We start from the raw sequence: 21,929 nt of genomic DNA, 5'->3' as shown, positions 1-21,929 counted from the left end.
TTACGACTCTTCTACTAGAAATCCACTTGTGTAAATATGTCATGTATTTGTATTTCCAGGAACTCCCTACTGCTGTATGTACTAACTTTGTACAAGTCCCCTCCTAACTGTGCTGTTACATTTATATCACCCCTATTAATTACCCATTCAACAAATAGTCACGTTTTTATATTTTCTGTTGCTTATATATAATTCTTCAACTAATAATAACCAAGCCCAGGCAAAACTTTATGTTCCTGTAATCACTGTCTTTATAGTGTTGTTTCTGTTCACATTCTGGAGATCATCTACTTCATGTGTGGTGAAGACTCAGAAAATATGTAAAAGCTCTCAAAAGGAGACACAGATTGTAATAAAACATTTTTTTAATGCAGAGTGGTATAGGGTGATAATCTGTGCCATGTTTTTATTGCTGTCTGCTTCTGTATGGGAGAACTACACTACTCTGGTAGTGGGGTGAAAAACAAAGCAATAAAAACTTAACCAAACTCTAATCAAAACTAATACTAAACAAAAAAGCGTGTTTAGCTAGAATTGGCCTTTAACATGTTCAGGACTCATACATAAATACTATATATTTATAAATATATAAAACTTAAAAGGCAAAAGGAAAAAAAAACATATTTAAATCATTTGATGGTAATGGACCTGCTTTAGAGGAAAACACGATATACAGACTTAGGGGTCTGTTTTTAAAGCAGTGAATCTGACATTTACTGAAACATTCCCTGATGGAGAATCTTCCAGTTACATGTGTTTCAATAGCAGTGATTGATTCTCTAGCAGCAAATGTTTCACTGCTTTATAAATAGACCCCTTAATATTTATTAGTTGGCACGTATTTTTGAATGGTATGAAATACAGCCACAATATGAGTTTTAACTGGTCAATTCACCATATTGCGGCCACTTAAGATTATAATGTCAGCTTTGATTAAAAATGTTCAAAATTGAAAGGCTCTTATTGTTTCCCAATAGCTGATTACAAAAAGGTGTAAAATTGCAAGCAGCATGTCTTTGAGTATATCTGGTGTACTTGCCATATTACCTTGTTGTTTTTACTTCTAAAGGCCTGTGTTAGCTTAAATTGCTACTCACTATTTACAGAAAGTGTTTACTCACGCATAGTGAGATGAACACATTATTGCCTCATGGGAATCAGGTCTTTGAAGGTCCCGTGTGCAGTATGGTCCTTTGGGCATGTCTGGTGGGAATTTCAACATGGCAGTGTTAGGTAAGACATAACGCAATGTATTAAGGCTGAACTCCAGCCTTACCTTTTAGTCTTGCACAGTTGTATAGGTTCCATTACTGTACTGAAACTGCTTACTCCAGACTAACTGTGAGCTTCTTCCAGTGTGTATTAGAAGCCACAGCAAGTCAGACAGCTTAATTTCCTGGCTGGAGGACATTCAGCATCATCTAGCCCTTTCCGCCTCAGCATTACTGTCCCTAGATCTTTTCACTTAATGGATTTCTGTTCTTTCAATAATCAAGGCTCAACATTACATGGGAAGCTATGTACAAGACCCTGAAGGCCTCTCCTTTAAACCATAATCTGCCTGCATTGCATAAAAACACAAAAACCCAGTGATGATATCTCTAGGCCTAAATTAATGTAGTCAAAAAAACAAAAGATCTTTTCACTTGCATGTTGATGAGGGTAAAGCGATATACAAGGAATGCAAACTAAAGGCAAACTTTAGCACACCCAACAATATGCTGATCATTAGACTGGGTGTTTGACATGACATACCAAGCACTGCATATAGCACCAGGTATCTAAATGAAAATACACATTTTAGTTTTATTTTCTTTAAGTACTACTGACTTTAAAAAAACTGAGACAAACACAATTATTTAAAGCATTCTTTCCCAAAAATATCTATATATTGTATTAATCATTCAAATGAACAAATGTGATTCAAAAGCTTTGTTTAGGAACATAGAAAACACCAGATTTTATTTTCTCTTGTTGATGGTTAAAGCCCTCCTTGTTGTTAGGCAGTGGTAATCATACTGGTATCACATACACTGCTTTCTCATCCGAGTTGCAAGATACATTGGTGCATTTGAAAAACATAGATGTAGATTGCTCTTGAGTAAAATTTGGCCATACATGACTACGCTAGCTTAAAGTTCCAAACGCAGTTATAAATTTCGATTGACATTATTTTAAATAATTATTGATTTTGTTCAAAATATTTTTTCTCCACTACATAGGCATGACCACAAATCAAAGGCTTGTTTTATGCAGTGTTTTTATAGGGCTAGAGAATGTATGCCAAAAACAGGATTTGTTTGCTGTGCTCCTGCATAGATCTTTGATTTGAGGTGATGGTAGAGGTGGTGATTGTTTCCAACCACTGCCGCTTGCATGTAAATAGGTAAAGACCATCACAGTAACCACTCTACCGAAACTGTGACCCCTAATTTTTGTTACATAACATAACTACTTCTAGTTTTTTCATTCAAAAAAAATATATTTAACATTCTTAAATCACTTAAATATAAGGGCTGTATGTAACATTTAAAAATATTTAAATAATTAAAAAATAAATAGTTCTTAAAATTTTTGCATATATTGTATGATAAAATTTCTTTAAACTGCACCTTAATATACATTTTGTGAACTCTTTAGTTTGATTCCTTTCATGGCCAAATTATTATAAAATACATTTTGTAATTAACCTAATGATTTTTAACTAGTTGGATGCTTCATCTCTCACTACAAAGGGCTAATATTTTTCAAATTTCTCAAACAAACAAAAGTAACTTATGATGGTGCAGGAGATAAGGGGAACATCTATCATGCAAATTAGCTACACAAGTAAATGCAAACCAGGGCGCCTCTCTTTCAGCAGATTATCTCAGACAAGTGACTGAATTTCCTAGCAGCCAAGTGCTACAGATTTGCAAGAGTTGATAAATGTCCCCTAAAATTTTTACTTTTTTTCTTATATGTTTTTACAAGTCTTATATGGCAGTTACATTTTAAATATTTAAAGACAGACATAGAAAGACTCATATTTCTGTCATTAAGTCCCATTATGAAAGGCTGAGGTTTGAAAAGTGGACTTTTTATTGTGAGTCATAAAGAGTACTTATTGTCCTCATTCGGCTTTCTTCACTTTCCTTTTACGAGTTCCTTCATTAAGTTCTTCTTTGGATTTCCCTGCTGAATGAGACACCTCATGGTCATCATGGTGGTGGTGATGATGATGGTCATCGTGTTCATCTTGGACGGCATCAGGGGAGCCAAAAAGAACAAGGCAGAGGCAGTTTTCCACTGGAGCAAAAGGTGACCCATGGGAGTGGGTGGCTGTCATATAGATCTAGGAAAGGAAGTCAGAGCAGTTGTTAGAAACTTTTCTAGAGATCTTATGATGCAAATATGTAAATTTGTATTGATTTTGCTGTGTTAATAGCAATAAATAGTTAGCTGGAGTTCTGTACATAGGGATTAAAGTGTACCTAAACTCAGAAATTCACTTTACAAAAAGTAAAAATTCTGTTTGTATTTTTTTTAAAAAAGGTGCAGAACCCCCTAGGCGATCGAGAATGAATGGGACCCCAAAGCCTTCTGGGATACCTACGTCACGCATTCCAGGAGGCTCTTGGATGCTGTTGGGTGAAGGAGCCTTTTTGTGAAAAGGGGAAAAAATTGCTGCTCTCCGCATGGGCAGTGATATCGGCAAATTTTTTTCCAACCTACATCACCCGATCTCGCACCTAGGCGGGTGACGTAGGAAGAACACGGAAGAAGAGGCGAAGATGGCGACGCCTGGTGCGCCAGCTTGGAGACGGATACCGGGACGACGAAGGACCCGATGGAAGACATTGTTCCGACCGAAGTTAGGTGTATTTTTTTTTGTTTTGGGCATTTTTAAGTTTACTCACTCTTTAACATTCACTAAATTCCCTCCAGGCTATATGTGGCACAACATAAAAATATTTTTTTTTAAATTAAGGTTTAGACAAATACTGCCTTTGAAAAGCAAGGGTCCCCTCCCCCAATTTTTCCTTTTGGTTCCTAATCCTGATGTTTTACCTAGGAAACAAAATAGGAATAGGACTTTTTTTTCTAAAATCAATATTTGCTAGTGTGCTGAAGAACACAAAAATATGTGTACAGACTCCCTGAAGTCTAATATGTATAACTGTTGTAGGTTTACAATATTTTTAATTATGGAAAGTTGGGGGTTAACCTAGAAAAAATCATATTGGTGGTGCCATCATTTTCAACTGGTGCTTTTCCAGATTTACGACTTTGGACCATCGTGATTGGTCAGGTCAGAATTACACAACTCACATACATGGCCAGAGTTAATAAATTCCAGTATCCAAGTATGCCATGAATGTGAAATTAACTTTGCATTTGCAGCTCAGTTTACTTATTGGCTGTTGCAGTAGGTTTTGCTTTGAACACATGGGGGATTTGTTTTCATGTTCCATAGGGGGTCTTAATTAAAGTTATACAATGAAAATGAAGGTTTTCTTTTCATGAATATGTTTAGAGTGGAAAGGTAAAATGAATCTAATTCTGTATCTAATCTGCCACAATACCTTGCAAGATGCCATAAACAATGTAAAGAAGAAGATGAGGTTGGATTTTGAAATAGGTAGCCAGTGGGCCTGTTGTAGAGTAAACAGGATAGCTCCATACAAACTGGCCTTGGTTGGGCTGCGGGAGAGAGGAGACAAAAAACATTTAAAAAAAAAACAATAATCCAAAAATGATATACAATACATTTTTTTTTCTAATGATTCCTTACTCCACCCATCTTTTGGCTTTACCACTAATTTAAAAAAAAATCCCCTAATGTCAAGAAAAGCACGTGTAAGGGAGAGCTAAATACTGGGGAACTACATAGCAATGGGCCCACACCTAGCGCTGTGTGCACCTGCACAAGTAGAAACTGGTTGTCAGTTAACCACAATCTGCAAAATCCGCCACCACCTGAGTGTTTTTAAGGCTTTTGCTCCTTGCCCTTCTTTATATTTCCCTGTGACCTATTAGTGCTTGCCTTACCCTTGCCAACCTAATTTATTGTTTCACCCATTGGTACCTTGCTGGATTTTCCTGAACGACCATCGCCTTGCCTGTCTAAATTGCCTTGTCTCACCCCTTGGTATCTTGTGTGTTCTGCCTGAACTACTGCTGCCTGACAATTGCCACGCATATCAAATTTTGCCTTTTGTATCACCCCCTGGTGCCTGGTGAATCTCCCTGGTGCCACAGGATCTGCCTATTTTTTAGCTGGCACATTGAGCTGTTTTTGACTTCCCTTGCCAACTCTGTTTGGCCATGTGTCTGAGAGGAGGCAATATTGTATTAGCCTGCAGCACTACATTCCCTTACTAGAAGACTGAAGGAAACCAGGCAATTACTTTGACTCTGCAGTAAATTACATGCAGCATCATTTAATCAGGTAACTCCTTCAGTGTGTTCTCTGATCTTCATTGTTCAAACCAATCCTGACAGCTATTAGGTTAATTCAATTACTTATATAAATATATAAAAAAATATATAAAAATGTATAAAAACATATTAAAAAAGGAAAACTGTACAGCCAGCTAAAAGTACTTTTTATATATATGCATCATACTATATATTCATTATCTTTATTCTAAACAAATACTTTTTTTAATAAGATGTCTGTGCAGAGATGACATTAGACAAAGGTAGTACACTTACAAGGACATGTGGAGAATCTCATTGGTCTCAGGCTTCCAAACACCACGAAGTAGCTGTTCCAGGTTAGACATCAGTGCAACTCCAGAACCTGCAGCAAAACAGAAATAGACAATCATCAATTTGTATAGGCGAACAAAATGGCCATAGTAACTACATTCTTGGTTGCTGTCCATCATATAGAGGATGAAGTAATAGATTTTTATTATGTATATTAAATACAAAGCTGGTTGGTGCTTCATATGATACTGCTTGATAGGAAAGAAAATTTCCTTCTGTATGTTTTTGAAAAGAAATGCCATGAAAAATGAAAATGCAGTTTGTTTTGAACAATATGCATAGTAAGGTTATATTCAGACTGGCGGTGAGATTATGATGTGGTTATTGCTTCCTCAAACCACTGAACTGCTGCCCTGGCGAAAGCAGCACATGTACTACCACCTGCTATCAAATCTGAAAACACAGGTTCTTTAAGCGCTGCGTTGTGAGTGACAGAGCAGCTGACAAGGTGTCAGTTATCAGAAGCCATGGGGCAATGCTTGATCCCACCACTGGGTTTATCTGGCTCCAACACTCCAGGTGCTCCCTACTAAGTTGAATAGCAATTACAGATTTTACCTGCATCTTCTCTTGCTGGTATTTTGCTCAGTCAGCAACTACAAATTTTTGTTTTTATTTTTCTAGTACGATAATGGATCTTGGTATAATATTGAAACACTGATGTTTAAAGATATCAATGAAAATGTGTCTTTGAGTCCCAATGGTCTTTAAATTACCTGGCAAAGAGGACATCTAGTGGTGAAATGACAACTTACAGTTTCAAACTTTTCATGCATAAAAGTGTATATTACAAAATCTAAAAAGGACTGGATTTCTAAGATTAAAATAAATATAATCATCAAAGTTTTGCCAGAAATGAGCATATTATAGCATAAGATTAGAATTTAAAAGCTAGTTTTGCATATCTTTGCATGGTAATACAGTTTTCTGAAATGTTAACTTAATACTATACCATCAGAATGTTTTTTCTTGTAAAAAGAACCTGGCAACAGAATGTTATGATAATGATCAGGAAAAATGTATTTTTCTTCGTTTAGATAAAGCAGGGAAGGATTACATCCCTTTTCAGGTTGGTACTTATATCCTGGGCTCCATTACAGAAATTTTAAAAACGTTTTAGCAGACGGGAAGTTAGGAAAAACTCCAGCAGCAACACAGACCGTAACAAAAATACTTTCCTTTAGAAGATGATGGAAAGGAATGCAGAATATTGGTCATATTTTATTTTAGCCTTGTGTGTGTGTCCTTGTGGCAGATTTTTTTTATTTCCAGTCTGATGGAGCTGTTTCTCCCCTTAAAGGACCCTTAGATAAATATGAGAACAATCTGGGAGTTTTAATTCTTCCACATACTACCTCCCAGAGAACACAGAAGCATCACAAAGCCTTCATCTGTTTCCTTCCATAGGAGTCAGTATATATTTCTCCGATTAGGATGCTAGATTGGGGATGAAACAATCTTGTCTATTCTGGTGCTTGTGCACACAAAACCTTTGTGATTTTTTGCATTAGATATACTTAAATATTTTTTTGGTATATATCCTAAACAACGTACCTTTAAATACCTACACATAAAAATGTACATTTGGTCAATTTGTTCTCTTATTAGCTCACCTTTTACCCATCCAATGAGTACCATGATAACCCAGCCATGGTGGTAATGGTGGTGGGCATGGTGGATTCCAATAGCAATTTTGCGAACCCGGACTACCTCCTTCATCCCAACAAGGACTAGTTTAACAGGCAGGAAGCTAACTACCTTGTAGAACAGGTTCAGTGGACAGAAAAATATCAAGTACCTGCATAAATGAAAAATGACAACTTAGTTAAATAGTAATGCAACACAGACATTAGATCTGGACTAAAGTGTGAGACCAAACACTAGAAAAAAAACTGCTGTTTTCTAGGACTGAAATTATGCTGTGAGAGAACCTTCCACTAAATGATCAATCATATTTATTTCTCGAAGCTATCTGTGGGGTTAAAGGTCACTGGAAAAGACAGCAGCTAGTAACAAATGCATAAGTGAACAGGTGGAAGAACCAAATCATTCTAAAGAATTAACAAGGGAGGGCCAGTATGCGTCTTGCCACAAAAATATACATGGTTCAGCCTGATGTTAGGAACAGGTGTTATCGCATGGCTCCCAGCAGCATGCCATTCATCTCCCTGTATTACGACATTTGCTGTTAAATAAACTACTGTTTTAACATATTACAGGAGGGCAGCAACAGGTGGTACTGGTGGTACCAATCACTGCTGCCCCCATTCATTCAGATGCAATTTGCATTCTGACTATCCAGAGTTGTACACAGTTTTGATTCAATTCATCCTGAATTCAAGGAAGGGAACCTGGTTTTCTGCTTCACTTTCACTTACAGGTCACCACCCTTACCTGTGACTGGACTGTAAAAAAAGAAGAAAATACCCTGATAAATTCATCCCTTTCTCACTTGCCAACGCTCTCTCCTTTCCATTAGCATGCTTGTGGCTCCTTGTGTTGCTTTTCCCGTACCTTTGGGTTTTTTTGTGTGTGTGGGGGGGGGGGGGGGGGGGGCGGGGCTGGGTAGTACTGCCTAGGCACAATAGCATTTGTTTTTTATTTCAGGCTCAGGCCTACATTAGTAATTATAGTGCCGCATTTATTTATGCTATTTATGCCTGTCTGGAATTCAAATACTGAAACTGAGATCTACTTTTGAAGTTCTAGCATAATTTGCTCATGTATGTTCCATGTGCCTAGCACCCATCATCGCTATCAATGTTCAACTTTTTCTAATAAAATAAAAATATTTTTCTGCTTTAATACAACCCTAATTATTCAGGATGAAGAGCACCTGGGACATTGTAAAGTAGAGAATCAAATGCGTTCTCCTTGAGAACGCATTTAACATAATACAGGTGTCTATTCCACCTATACGTCATGAATCAAGTCCATGGTGTCTCATAAATTTATAAATTTGTCCAGACAAAAGGAAAGTATGTGCATGTTAAAACACCTCTCTGGTAATATATGCAAGACTACATCCAACCTAGAGTATCAGTTGGTTTCCCTCCTGTAAACTGTGTTGCATACTACCTTCTGATACTGTATGTGGGCATTCATGGAAGAAATGCCCACATACATTATATTTATTACAACAAAGGTTAAAAGGTGTAAAAACATACAAAAGTCTTTCAAATATTTCTTTCATCAAATATAGGAGTAAATATGTCAATTTATATGGACTATAGATCACTCATCGCTTCTTCAGGAAAGAGTAAACCAGTACATATACAATAGGAAGAGTATGCTGGTAATCAGAGATAGAAAAATGAAGTAGGAAGGAAGGTGGATGGCAATCAAATAATTAGAGGTATAGCATGCTCCATAAAGTATTCACTCAAGTAAAGGTGTACAAGCCCTTTAAGTAATTGTTGAAAAAATGAATAAACGGGCCGGAATATTGAATCTTCCTTGACCTACATCCCTCAAATCAAACCTACAATCAAACCGCAGAGGCAAAACTTACCAAACACCTGAAGCCAGAAGTATATTGGAATTATTGCTGAAGTAATGGATGGGTGAATCCCCAAGTAAAACATCTGCAAGAATGTAGCTGCCAAAGCAGTAGAGCATTGCACATAGCCAGGAGGCTACTGGACTGCGTCGGGAAAGAGCCACAGCACCTGGACAGGAGAAAAGACAATAGAAGGAATTAACTATCTTAGCTTCAAATTACAAAAACCCCAACAAGTACTGAAATATGCTAGAATAGATTGGTATATTGACATTAGATCCTGCATTACAGGCTTTTGTTTGCTTTCATTTCGCATTCCTCTATAAGTGTAAAGAAATGTAAAACCCACTTAGAGCAGGTTTAATGCAGGTAAAATGCACCTGTCAATTAATTCTGCTTAGAAGCATGTCAAAGTGATGCCATTGGCACAAGCCCAAAGCCTTGGGCATGGCTCTGCCTAGAACTCCTGCACAGTTATTTGCATCACAAATAAAATAAATAATTGTACTCTTAATGCTTTGAATTATTTGTTCCTTTTTGTCTAAAACAAAAAGGCAGTTTGCAGCCAAGCAAAGTTTTGACATATAAGGCATATATTTCGTATTAACTGCAGGCCTAAATATCATTATTATTGCACATTGCATTTGTTGTCTTAGTGATCTATCATAAAGCCCAACTTGTCTTGACTGCAAAAGTGTTAATGAATAACTGTGTGAGTGAGAAGTTGCTATGGGAAGATGGAATTGGAGGGCAGACAGCTGATCCTTCAATATAGATCTAATTATAGGCAATAGGTCAGGAGAGGGGCAATGGCTGAGGGACACCTGTTAAAGCCCTTCATAAGCAGTTGCTGGACAAGAAGTGAACAGGACCAAACACTTCTACAATAAAGCAAGACAAACTAAAATGAAAAATAATTTTTTTTTTTATACTTTTAAAGAATAAATTGGAACAAAAAAGCTATGGATTCGAATTATTAGAAATGTAGCTTTTATTTCTTTACATATGGTACCCTGTCTAAACTATACCAGGGACTATGCAGTTACTCATCCACAGGCCAGGGTCTGTAAGGGGCCATCAAACAAAAGCATTGACTGTTTTTAGAAATAGAATCCTATTTATTGTGTTATCATAGTTATGATTTAAATAGAATAACCAAAATTACAGTTTAGGTATTTTAAACTGAACTAGGCACTGCCAATAATGCATAAAATGAACTCCAAAACATGCTCAATTTTTTTTTAAACAAGGACATTTAATTACAGATTTTTACACGGGGTTTATGCAGTGTACACTTCTTGACCAAACAAATATTTAAACTGCGACTTAGCATTAAACTTTGTTAACACCATATGTTGTCATACACTTTGCTTCTCAATTCACACAAAATGTGTGGACATTGTAAGACCATAGGTTTTCTATAGAACATGTCCACATCAATATGCTGCTTTGAGTTGAAGTTCTGCAAGTATTTCTGTAAAAATACACACAAAAGATTGCAGTTCTAGTATTTGTTATCATGTTCCACATTGGATGTTATCACATCCACTACTATTCTACTACTGTTCATATATAACAATCCACATGACTGAGATGTGGCCAAGCCTTCAGTCCTTGCAAGGCATAATACTAATATGCAGTAAACAAAACCATGCCCTTTCTCTATTGTTTAACATTAGGGTGTCTATTTATCCATCATAGTAAATATATACAGTTACTAAGTGAACATAATGTACACTGTGTGCACACGCTGAATATCAGACTGTACTCTACTAAACCAATGGCTTAATGCATTAGTAAAACCAGTAACTGTGTTTCACATACAAACCAAACTCATAACAACAAATTGTAAATTTAATGTAATCAGAAATTCTATAGAACGTTTCTTCTTATACAGAAAAGCCAAAACAAATTATAATATTCAGTAAATTACACTATTTTTCAGTATACTGGTATTGCACCAGATTACAGTATTACCCTGGGTATATTAGATTCTCATGAAATCTTAGTAATATTCCCTTTGTATTTCAATAAAAAGACAATTGAGGTTACCTTTTCACATTCAGACACAGCTCTTATTTTGCAGGCCTTTCAGATAATATAATATATAAATAATTATTCTTAGAAGTAGTTTTAGCACATTCTATAGTTTGTTTTTTTTTTTTTTAAAGCTAGATGCATTTTTAGATGTACAGAATATAACTGGGTATTTTAAAAAGTATAATATCAGAGACTGTTAATCCAGAATATATCTGATTGCTAGAGGGTGTTAGGAAGGAATTATTTTCCTCCGTGGAGTAAATTGACCATGACCATAAGGTTTTTTTTGCCTTCCTCAGCATCAACTCTGTATATATGTTTCTATCTTAGTTAGTCAAGTTCTCTAGTACATTTCTTTATTTCTCTAGTGGTTATACTCTTTTTTAGACTTTTTTCAACCTAAATATTTAATGTAGCAAACCTTATCCAGCTTTACAGGGCTGGATTTCTTACTAGGCCACATATGCTGTGGCTTAGCCATTGCTGAATAGTGCATGCATATTGTATTCATGGATATTGTGTTACTATTATTATGTTCCAAAGCAATTGCTGTGTGAGGGGAGAGTTGAAACAAGAAACCAGAATTTGGGAGAAAAAAAAGTATAAATCCATCCCTGTTGATTTAGCCATTCACGGAAGTAATAAACCAGGGTGCAAATGGGCATTTGCCCACCAAGCCAGAACAAATATCATATCTTAGGCTCTACTCAGAGAGGAGATGCTTCTCTGTTTAGACATTGATCAGAGTATGACCCACAGCCAGTGACAAATGCTGTCTTTATCTGACGGTTGTGTCAAAGCTCACCAGCCCTTTCCTTTTCTCAATGCAGTATTTGTAAAATAATTAGGAGATATTTCTAATGTGTTATTTTTTTAGCCAGAAAAAGGTTGACAATTTTCAGGGTGTCCTGGTTATAGAGCTGCAAAAAACCTATGCTGCCCAAGGCACGCATAAATAATGCCCTTCCGTGCAGCACAACCTATGATATGTAATTAGTATCTACAAAAATTGGAAACAAAAAATATGCTAAGTCACCACTTTTCAGCCTTATTGTGATAAGATGCTGAATGGTTTTATGTAAAATATAGTAGGAAAACAACAGTTTGACTTTGTTTATGGAAAGTGTTCAGTTAAAAAAGCTGCAACTTTGGGGCCATTTGAGGAACTGGGGCTTATCTGCCTAAACTTGATGGTAGTGTTCTCTATAGGGTGGAGCCTTTTATTCTTATCTGACCCTCTGTTAGCAACACCACCCAGCAAACTTCAAAAATGTTTGCAAAAGATGTGTCAACACAGAAAAATGTTACTGCCAATATATACATTCATGCAATATACACAGTGTTAATGGCACTTTTACCTTGATTAGAAATTTTCAGCCTACTGCACGGAATATAATAGAAATAGAAATGAACTGTCCTCTCCCCGCAGTAGTCAGATTATTATCATTATTATTAATATTATTATTATTATTCATAAACAGGATTTAATCCTGTTTCTGCTGCTGTAGGCAATGCCTGAGATAGCTGTTTTTCAGTTTCTCTCCACTCCTTGGTTTCTTTCACCTGAAGCTCTGCATGGGATGGACTAGTATCAGAGAAATGAGGAAGGTGAATTGTAATCGGTTGAAAAACATTAATAGGTGGGACAGAATTTATGTCTTTCCAAAACCAGTGGGTCAGCAGCTAAGCTTGAACTTCATCTTTGTGTTACTTTTTATACAGGATATTAAACTCTTCCTCACCAATAACACGAGGTATGGGTCTATAACCATAACGATTACCAACTAAACCCTATAATAAAATAAAAACAGAAATAATAATAACAGACAGGATTTATATAGTGCCAATATATTACGCAACGCTGTACATTAAATAGGGATTGCAAATGACAGACTAATACAGACAGTGATACAGGAGGAGAGGACCCTGCCCCGAAGAGCTTACAATCTAGTAGGTGGGGGAATTTCACACGCAATAGGATGGGAGATATGTAGTGGTGGGAAGTAGTGATGGTTTCAAATGACAGAAGAAGACGGGTAGGCAAGTTTGAAAAAATGGGTTTTGAGTGCTCTTTTAAATGAGCAGAAAGTAGGAGCAAGCCGAATAGGACGAGGAAGACCATTCCAGAGAGTTGGGGCAGCTCTAGAGAAGTCTTATATCCGTGCGTGTGATGAGGTCATGAGTGAGGAAGTCATTAGAGGTCATTGGAGGAGCGGAGAGAGCGGCAGGGGGAGTATTTTTTTACCAAGTCAGAAATGTAAGTGGGACAATAACTGTGTAGGGATTTGAAGGCAAAGCACAGGAGCTTAAATTTGATTCTAAGGTGAAATAGAAGCCAATGGAGAGAACTACAAAGAGATGCAGCGGAAGAGGAGCGGAGGGAAGGATGGATGAGTCTGGCTGCAGCATTCATAATAGATTGTAGAGGAGAGAGTCGGGTTAGTGGAATACCAGAGAGGAGGAGGTTACAGTAGTCCGGACAGGAGATGATAAGAGCATGTACAAGGAGTTTGGTGGTCTCAGGGGACAGGTAGGAGCGGATTTTGGAAATGTTGCGTAGGTGAAAGTGACAGGACCTGGAAATGTTCTGAATATGGGGGGTAAATGAGAGGGCCGAGTCAAAGGTGACACCAAGACAACGTGCCTGAGGGGAGGGCCGAATAACAGTGTTGTTAACAGTCAGATATATGTCAGGGGGGATTTGGAATTTGAGGGGGGGATGATGATGAGTTCAGTTTTATCCGGGTTGAGTTTCAGGAATCGGTCAGACATCCATGATGAGATGGCTGACAGGCAGCATGAGACCTTATCCAGGACTGAGGGGGACAGGTCAGGGGTGGACAGATAAATTTGAGTGTCATCAGCATACAGATGGTACTGTAAGCCAAAGGAGGATATGAGACTACCGAGAGAGGAGGTGTACAGAGAAAAGAGGACCGGTCCAAGGACTGACCCTTGCGGAACACCAACAGGGAGGAGAGTGGGTGAGGAGGAGTTACCATTGAAAGAAACTTGAAAGGTGCGGTCAGACAGATAGGAAGCAAACCAAGAGAGAGCAGTGTCACAGTTACCAATGGAGTGCATGATTTGTATTAGAAGAGGGTGATCAACAGTGTCAAAAGCAGAGGAAAGATCAAGGAGAAGGAGCAGGGAAAATTTGCCTTGAGACTTAGCTCTGATGAGGTCATTGGCCACTTTAGTAAGGGCTGTTTCAGTGGAGTGGGCAGCTCCAAACCAGACTGGAGGGGGTCAAGGAGAGAGTTGGTGCTTGGGTAATGGGTGAGTTTTTTGTAGACAAGGCGTTCAAGAAGTTTGGAGACATATGGGAGAAGGGAGATAGGACGGTAGTTGGAGGGTAGGGAGGGGTCCAGTGAGGGTTTCTTTAGGACAGATATACCATAACTTTAAAGTGCCCAGCCAAAAGTGATTCATAGGGGTCTATTGTTGTTGTAAATGTTCTTACCCAAGATTGACTTAAACTAAAATGTACACTTTTTAATTAGAAAAATTGATGAATTATAAGTACACGTTGATTTGCATATGTTCTACAAAAAAACAAAATGAAATAATAAGTACATGGATAATTGTTTTTACACACCTTTTAGACTCCTTTCATTTTAATGAAGCACCAGATAATAAGTCTCCACTCTATCCAAAACCAATAAAAGAAGTTTTGGTGGGACAAAAAGATGTTAAATTGTTTGACTGATAGACTAAGTTGTTGAGCTGGAGAAAAATTAATTTAGTATCTTGGGTGGGTGAATGGTATATAAAGGTAATTCCGTGACCCAGTCATTTAATTCCTATTCAACAACTTGCTTGTTCTGTTAGATTATCTGTTAGGACCTACAGATATCTAGGGAGAAACTTTTTTAAACCAGACCAGCAGACTACTGTAAAAAGCCTTTATAAACCATCAAATGCAATTTTGCTATAATAATGGCAGATATGCCTACAGTTTATGTGCAAAAACTCCCCACAAATCCCATTTCCTTTCAAACTGAGATACTGGTCATGGGTTCAGGACACCAGCAGAGGTAAGGAGATGCAGATATGTCTTCTTACCACTAAGAATGATCTTGTGATTTAAGCAGGCAGACCCTCTTTCCTAGTAATCTGTTTAAGGACATGATTGTAGTTGTCTGTCTCAGTACATACAGAACAGCAGTAGGTATTCTGAAATGAAGTTTGCTAAAATCTCTGCAATGTATATTACTGGAATTTACATGTAAAACTTTATTATAGCCTTTTTATTTGCAATTAGATTACACTTTATAATCTGCTACTTTATAAATGTATGTTTGCCAGTTGATCTGCAGTTAAGGATTGTGGCAAAGGTTTATGGAATTAATAAGTAATTATTTAAAAAAGCAAATAGCAATGCAAAAGCCGTTCTTTACCAGAAATTGTTTTTGGAAATGTCCTTGTACTAGAATTGACACTACTGAAAAACACTCATTAATCATCTTGTGCATCATCTGCAGTGTATACTGAATTTAAAGTTTGACTCCCAGACTCAAAAATCCCACCTATATCACTAAACAGTTTAAATTACTATTTGATTGGAGTTTAAATTAGTTACTACTTGAACTACTTAAAAATATATAACTAAATGAATATTAATTTACAATCTTTTAGCGATACAAAAGGATCTGTCCTTAATCATCATTTCAATCACATCTGCTGTCCCAGAACCCTCTAATCTAGCAGTGGAGCCCATTCATGACCCCCAGCCATTAGGACCAACACAGATATCAGGCTGGAAACTGATGACAATCCCTACAAATCTAAAGTGCATCCACACTGATATTGAATAGGACAAAATGGCAGCTGTTTAGCCAAAGCTGTGTAAATTTTTCTTAATGTACCATTTTTAGATATGAGACAAACAATTGCTGAAAACAGAAAGCTTTCTTATATGTTTTGACATTTCTCATGACATTTTACTTTTATTCATATGCTTACTTTTCCTAAATATCGCAATGCTGAAGCCTGATTCTGAACGTCCCTACTAGAAAAAATAATCTGATCTCAAACTATATCCTTAAATGTATCCTTTATGCAGGACACAAAATTTCCATGAGTTTAAATCAACTTGTCACAAACTTACCAAACTAAACATACAATGACAAATGTATAGGCAGAGGTAACCTTCAGTGTAAACAGCATGTCATATTACTTTGTAATGAATTTACATGCAACGTCAACTTTTCAGAAATAGTTCAGCATAGCCCCTCCTGCCCCATTTTTCTGACCATTAAATCCTACTAATCATTTTGACGTGCATTTTGCCTAAGGTAATTTCTGATCATGCATATTGTTATTAAGTGTCCAGGTCAATAACAGGCTTTAAACTAATGTCTGACAGTCATATTGCTTGATTCCCTGAAAATTAGCAACTGCAATCTACTGCATGATAATTAAGTTACACATTGAATATACTAGGGGTTGTTGGAGAAAATACCACATGCCCCTACATGCAGTCAGAACAAATTTTAATCAGTTTGAGATACTTTTGTATCCCATCTGAGTTTCTTCAGTGTTTCTGGCTTTTTCCTGTTCTGCATGTGCACTGCCTATAAGATGCATCAAGTTGATTCTAACATGACATTGACCATGTAAACAAGTTCCAATACTACAAGAGGTACAGGACTCTGTATTCATTTCTCTAAATCTTAGAATTAATCAGTACTCATCTGTTTTTCAATGGGAAGCACAGCTCAACTTATCTCAATAATAGAACTAAGCTACGTACACACGTCCAATGGTTCTTGCCTGATAATCGGCCCAGGGCCGATATCAGATGAGAATCTGACATGTGTACAGCGCCCGTCGTCCATCGTCCGAACGACTGTCCTGGCGGATCCACAGTTGATGGGCGAAGAACGATCCTAATGCAAGGGAAGGGGGAGAGCGCGCAGCAGGGTGCCGTTAGGTCATTCTCCCCCTCCCCTCTCCATAGAGCAGAATGGTGCTGTATGTACAACACTCGTTCACGCATCGTGCAGTGCTTAGTCATGGGAAAGGATCGTGAAAATATTGTTTCAAATCTAAACTGATAAAGCAAATGTCTCTGTGTCAAAATATTTCAGAAGGATTGCAATACCTACAACCAGAAGTCTAGAAACAGTAACACTGAACACCAGATTATTTGAACCAACTTTACCCATTAATGTATTTTTATTGTAAATAAATAAAAGATAATTTCTTGAAAAAGAAATGTTTAATATTTTAATATTTTATTGCCCATGGCAATATTTACTGAAAATCGCGTATGTTTTATATAGAACTACCTAAGTGAACCTTGAAGAAAGATGAAACAAAGAATATAACCCACTACTTAAATGAATAGGCAATTAAAATGGTTTTAGGTTGGAACCCCACCATGGAAGTTCTAACCCTTCCACTGACACTTCCATTTAATATAGCTCTCCAAGACTGGAGAGGATACACTTTCAGCAGTGAAGCTGGGTGATCCAGCAAACCTGGAATTGATTTCTTCAGTTGTTTGCTAGGAAATGTCTTGAATCCTGGACTCAATCCATTCCAGGTTTGCTGGATCACCCAGCTTCACTGATGAAAGTGTATCCTCTCCAGCCTTGGAGTCAATGTCAATGGGTTAGGCTTTGTAAACAAACCTGGTTTCATTACACTTTTTATGTCCGATTCAACGTGCACTAACTGCACCACAGAAAAGCAAATAGAATGAAACTGCACTGAATATATGTAAAGTGCATATTCAGTATTTAAAAAACAAACTGATGCTAAAGGAACCCTAAAATGGACTGCCTTATTTTTCTACTTCAACGTTTTCATAACTTTCACATACACAAAATCAACACTGTTCTGTTGCTGTACTGTGTTTTGCTTAGCATCGCTGATCAATGGAAAAGAACACTTGTATCAATGTATAATGTATACAGATATTTATATATAGATATCTCACTACTGGGCCATTTACATTAGCTGTTGCTAATAAGTAAGCTGTTGCTGATAAGTAATCAAAAATCCACAGTAATAATCACCGGGCTAGAGGTCATTGTTTCCTGTACAGTGGCTTAGATGTCAAGCACTGGATTGTGGAAATTAGAGGGAGGTTGTCCATGTGTGCTCCAGGTTTTTATGTAGCTCCAGCTGTGAATCGGGGTGACCAGTTGTGCTGTCAAAACAGAAGTGCAATCATGGGAAAAGAAGTACACTAAGTATTTCTCATGTATTTCTTTTGGTGGTTTACATGTCAAGCACTGAATTACAGAAACTGAAGGGGGGGGGGGGGGTTGCCTATGTGTGCCCCAGGTTTTTATGTTAAATTTAGAAAGCAGAATTGGATGTTACAGATTAAGTTCCAATAAATAATTTTTTTTTAGTTTGTTGATGGAACATGTTTTATTGAAATCTCAAATTTTTATGGTATGGTATTTGATCTATGGTGGTGAGATCAAGGTCAAATAAGCTCTCTAAGGACCCCCTGAAAAAAAGTTGTGGGTCACTAAATTATTTGAAATAATGTAGTCTACTTCAAAATATTAAAGTAATCTACAATTAAAAAATCTCAAGGTTATATTGCTGGGTTTTGAAGGTGTTTCTTGCAACAGTTTGTGTCAATATGCATCTTTAATCAAAAAGAGATTTCCCCAATTTAACCTGCATGGGAGGTGTACAAGGAAGAAGAATTTGCTGTCTGAAAAGAAAATGCAGGAAAAAGTAAAACAGTTTACTACTGAACTTATAGCCAAGGACCTGGCACAATGTGCTGTGGACTGATAAATCAAAGGATGGTTTGTTTGGCCACTGTAATAGTAGACATGTTTGGAGTAACCCAAAGGCTGTATTTTAGGTGAACCTGTTATAGGTTGGCCCCTGGCAGGTGACATGAGATTACCTGGGGCACAGAATTCTCAGGTAAGTGTCTACGGGTCTTCGCCAAAGAACCCCACAAGGAGTGATGAGCCAATGACCCTAATGGTCACCGGACAACTTTGCTGCAAGGAGTTCACCGGCTAGGACCACCAAACTCTCCCTACCAGGGATGTCAGGGATCAGACAGTTTCAGTGTAAGGATGGCTAATTAGAATGGAACACAGCAAGTCAAGGTGGTGGAGTAGTAGTAGTAGTAACAGGCTTAGGTCATGGCAGGTGGCAGTCAAGGCAAAGTTGAGGTCAAGGTCAAGCCGAGGTCAAAATCCAGAATAGCAAAATGGAGACCACACTGGGCAGAATAGTGGATAACACTAGTGGATCCAGCAACCAGAGCCTGGGACAATAGAGGCAGGAACTTATGGGCTGCAGGACATTATTGGCTGCAAGACATACTTTCTTTCCCCCCCCCCCCCCCCAGCTGTGTGCAGTGTGCCAGGGATGCAGAGATGGACAAAATGCATATGACTAAAGGGATGCAGAATACTGCTAAACAGAAGAGCTGCAGGCCGAGTGGTAACAAAACCCTATACAAACTGTAAAGCATGGTGTTGGGAATATGGTTTGGGGTTGCTGTGCTGCTTTAGGACTTGCAGTCATTGAGTTATTAAAAATTATATTATATCAAAGTGTACTTTAAACGTACCTAAGCTCAGAATTTCCACTTTACATAAAAGGGTAGAGAACCCTTTAATGTAAGGTAAAAATTTAGTTTTTTTTGTTTTTTTTTAAGGGTGCAGCACCACCCCCTAATTCTCCTCTGCCTAGGCGGTCAGGAATGAATGGGAGCGCAAAACGGAGCGCAAAGGGGTCTTGGGCACTCCCTCTGTGCATGTCTGAGCATCTCGGGCATGCGCAGAAGGAGCCTTTTTACTCAAATTTCACACATGCGCAATGAGATCGTCAAAGTTTTTCTTTATCCTACGTCACCCGATCTCCGGCCTGGAAGACGAAGATGGTGGCGCCCGGAGTGGATGCTGAGACGCCGTGGGACCCGATGCCGGATACCCCCAGAGTGATCAGACTGCCCTGCAGGATTGAAAGTGTTTTTTCTTGTGAGTTTTGAGTATACTTCCTCTTTAAGGAGAATGTGAGGCCAGCTGTCTGAAAGCTGAAGTTAAAGCGCGAAAGGATCTTTTAACATATTAATGCTCCGAAGCACTCTAACAAATGCACTAAGAAATGGCTTTAAGTGAAAAAAAAAAAGAAAGGTTAACTACCCAAGTCAAATCCTTGATTTAAATTTCATTTAAACATTGTGGGATGATTTTAAATATTTAGGTAATGCATGGAAACCCACAAACAAAGGAAACCCACTAAGGAATTTTGCATGGAGGAGTGATTATATAATATACCAAACATACAACATAAAGGCAGTTATGCAAAACAGTTTCTGAGGCCAAGGGTGTCCTTCCTTTTTCCGTCCATTGATATTTTTGGTAAATACACAATTCATTTTCTTGGTATACTACTTTTTCTTCAAATATATCACCTTTACCTGGCTGGCATGAAAAAAAAGATCTAACATTTATCTGTTCAAATAAGTGGAAAAAGAGCAATGCATTATATGATGATTGCTGACCAGCATTCCATATACTTATATTATTTGTACGCGATACAGGGTTGCTTCAATTCATTGTGTTTCTTTCTCCTTAAAAGGTAAACTGTACAAACGTATCCACCTGAAGCACATTCCAACCTTTAGCCCCTCCAGTTTACTATTTATAAAATAGTGCTGATGACCCAACAAGGCATGCATGCATTACCATTCATATGCATCTAGTGAAATAAAATAATTGCAATGGTACAGCTTAATCAGACACCCACCTGGCTCATACTTAAGGTACAGGATGGAGATGATATAATACGCCACATCAAACAGAGGAAACACAGGCACTTTGGAGAAGGATACGGCCAGATCCTCCAGGCTGAGAGATGACAGCAGCTCCATGGTGCTGGTTTTGCTGATAATGTGACAGCACACTGAACAAGGATCTGAGCTGTATGACAAGCAGACTGTATGGGAATCCCTTTCCCCCTCCTACATCTACTACTGCAAAAATAAAACCTTCATGTCAATACTATATTTAGCTGAGTGACTGGAGCAGGCCCCTCCTCTTCTGCTGCAAGAAAATAGAATACAATTCTAACTACAAGCTGGACTTCCTTGTCATCTAGTAAATCCTTCCTTTAGTGACTTCAGAAGCTGTTGTGTGTACTCTTTTCTCAACAGCTTTATTGTAAAAATATTTACATTTATGTAGCGTCCACAAAAGCCACTATACTAGCTAATGATTATACCAACGTAAAGTCTGCATATCTTATTGTTCCATCCTCTGAAAAATTTGTATTTAGCGTATATGTAGTATGGAAATCCTAGCAAGTTTGCTATATTTGCGGTGTATAAAAATGGCTATTTCAAAAATAAGAACGTACTTTATTGAACATACGTTCAATGTTTTTATGACTCCTCTATATCTGTGCTGTTGATCTCATGAGGTCTGTTTGCTGCCACTTCCTATCTACATGCATGTATTCCAATAAAGCACATTTTCAGAAAAAGGAAAGCTGCATTGGCTGCTGTGGACTTTATTATTCCACTTGATGCTAGGCAGACCACTCGAGAGCTTGATAAGAACCCAGTGGCCAATGGATCCCAAATTTGGTTTTCTCTTTACTTTTGTAGATGCAGATTAGGCCTTAAAGGACCCAGAACTAA

At 37.7% G+C, this 21,929-nt stretch overlaps 1 protein-coding gene across 1 annotated transcript; it reads right to left on the bottom strand.

Moving 5' to 3' along the window:
- Positions 1-1,780: 1,780 nt before the first annotated feature.
- On the bottom strand, positions 1,781-21,253 carry TMEM38A (transmembrane protein 38A). The gene is made up of 6 exons (XM_072404655.1): positions 21,038-21,253; positions 9,266-9,422; positions 7,368-7,552; positions 5,698-5,785; positions 4,566-4,683; positions 1,781-3,334 (listed from the first exon to the last, which is right to left on the bottom strand). The coding sequence occupies exons 1-6, from the start codon at positions 21,159-21,161 to the stop codon at positions 3,113-3,115; spliced, it is 894 nt and encodes a 297-aa protein (XP_072260756.1). The 5' UTR covers positions 21,162-21,253; the 3' UTR covers positions 1,781-3,112.
- Positions 21,254-21,929: the final 676 nt, after the last annotated feature.

Source organism: Pyxicephalus adspersus, chromosome 3 (assembly GCF_032062135.1).
Source record: "Pyxicephalus adspersus chromosome 3, UCB_Pads_2.0, whole genome shotgun sequence".
In the NCBI taxonomy this organism is placed as follows: domain Eukaryota; kingdom Metazoa; phylum Chordata; class Amphibia; order Anura; family Pyxicephalidae; genus Pyxicephalus; species Pyxicephalus adspersus.
This window is presented reverse-complemented; position numbering and strand designations above follow the sequence as displayed.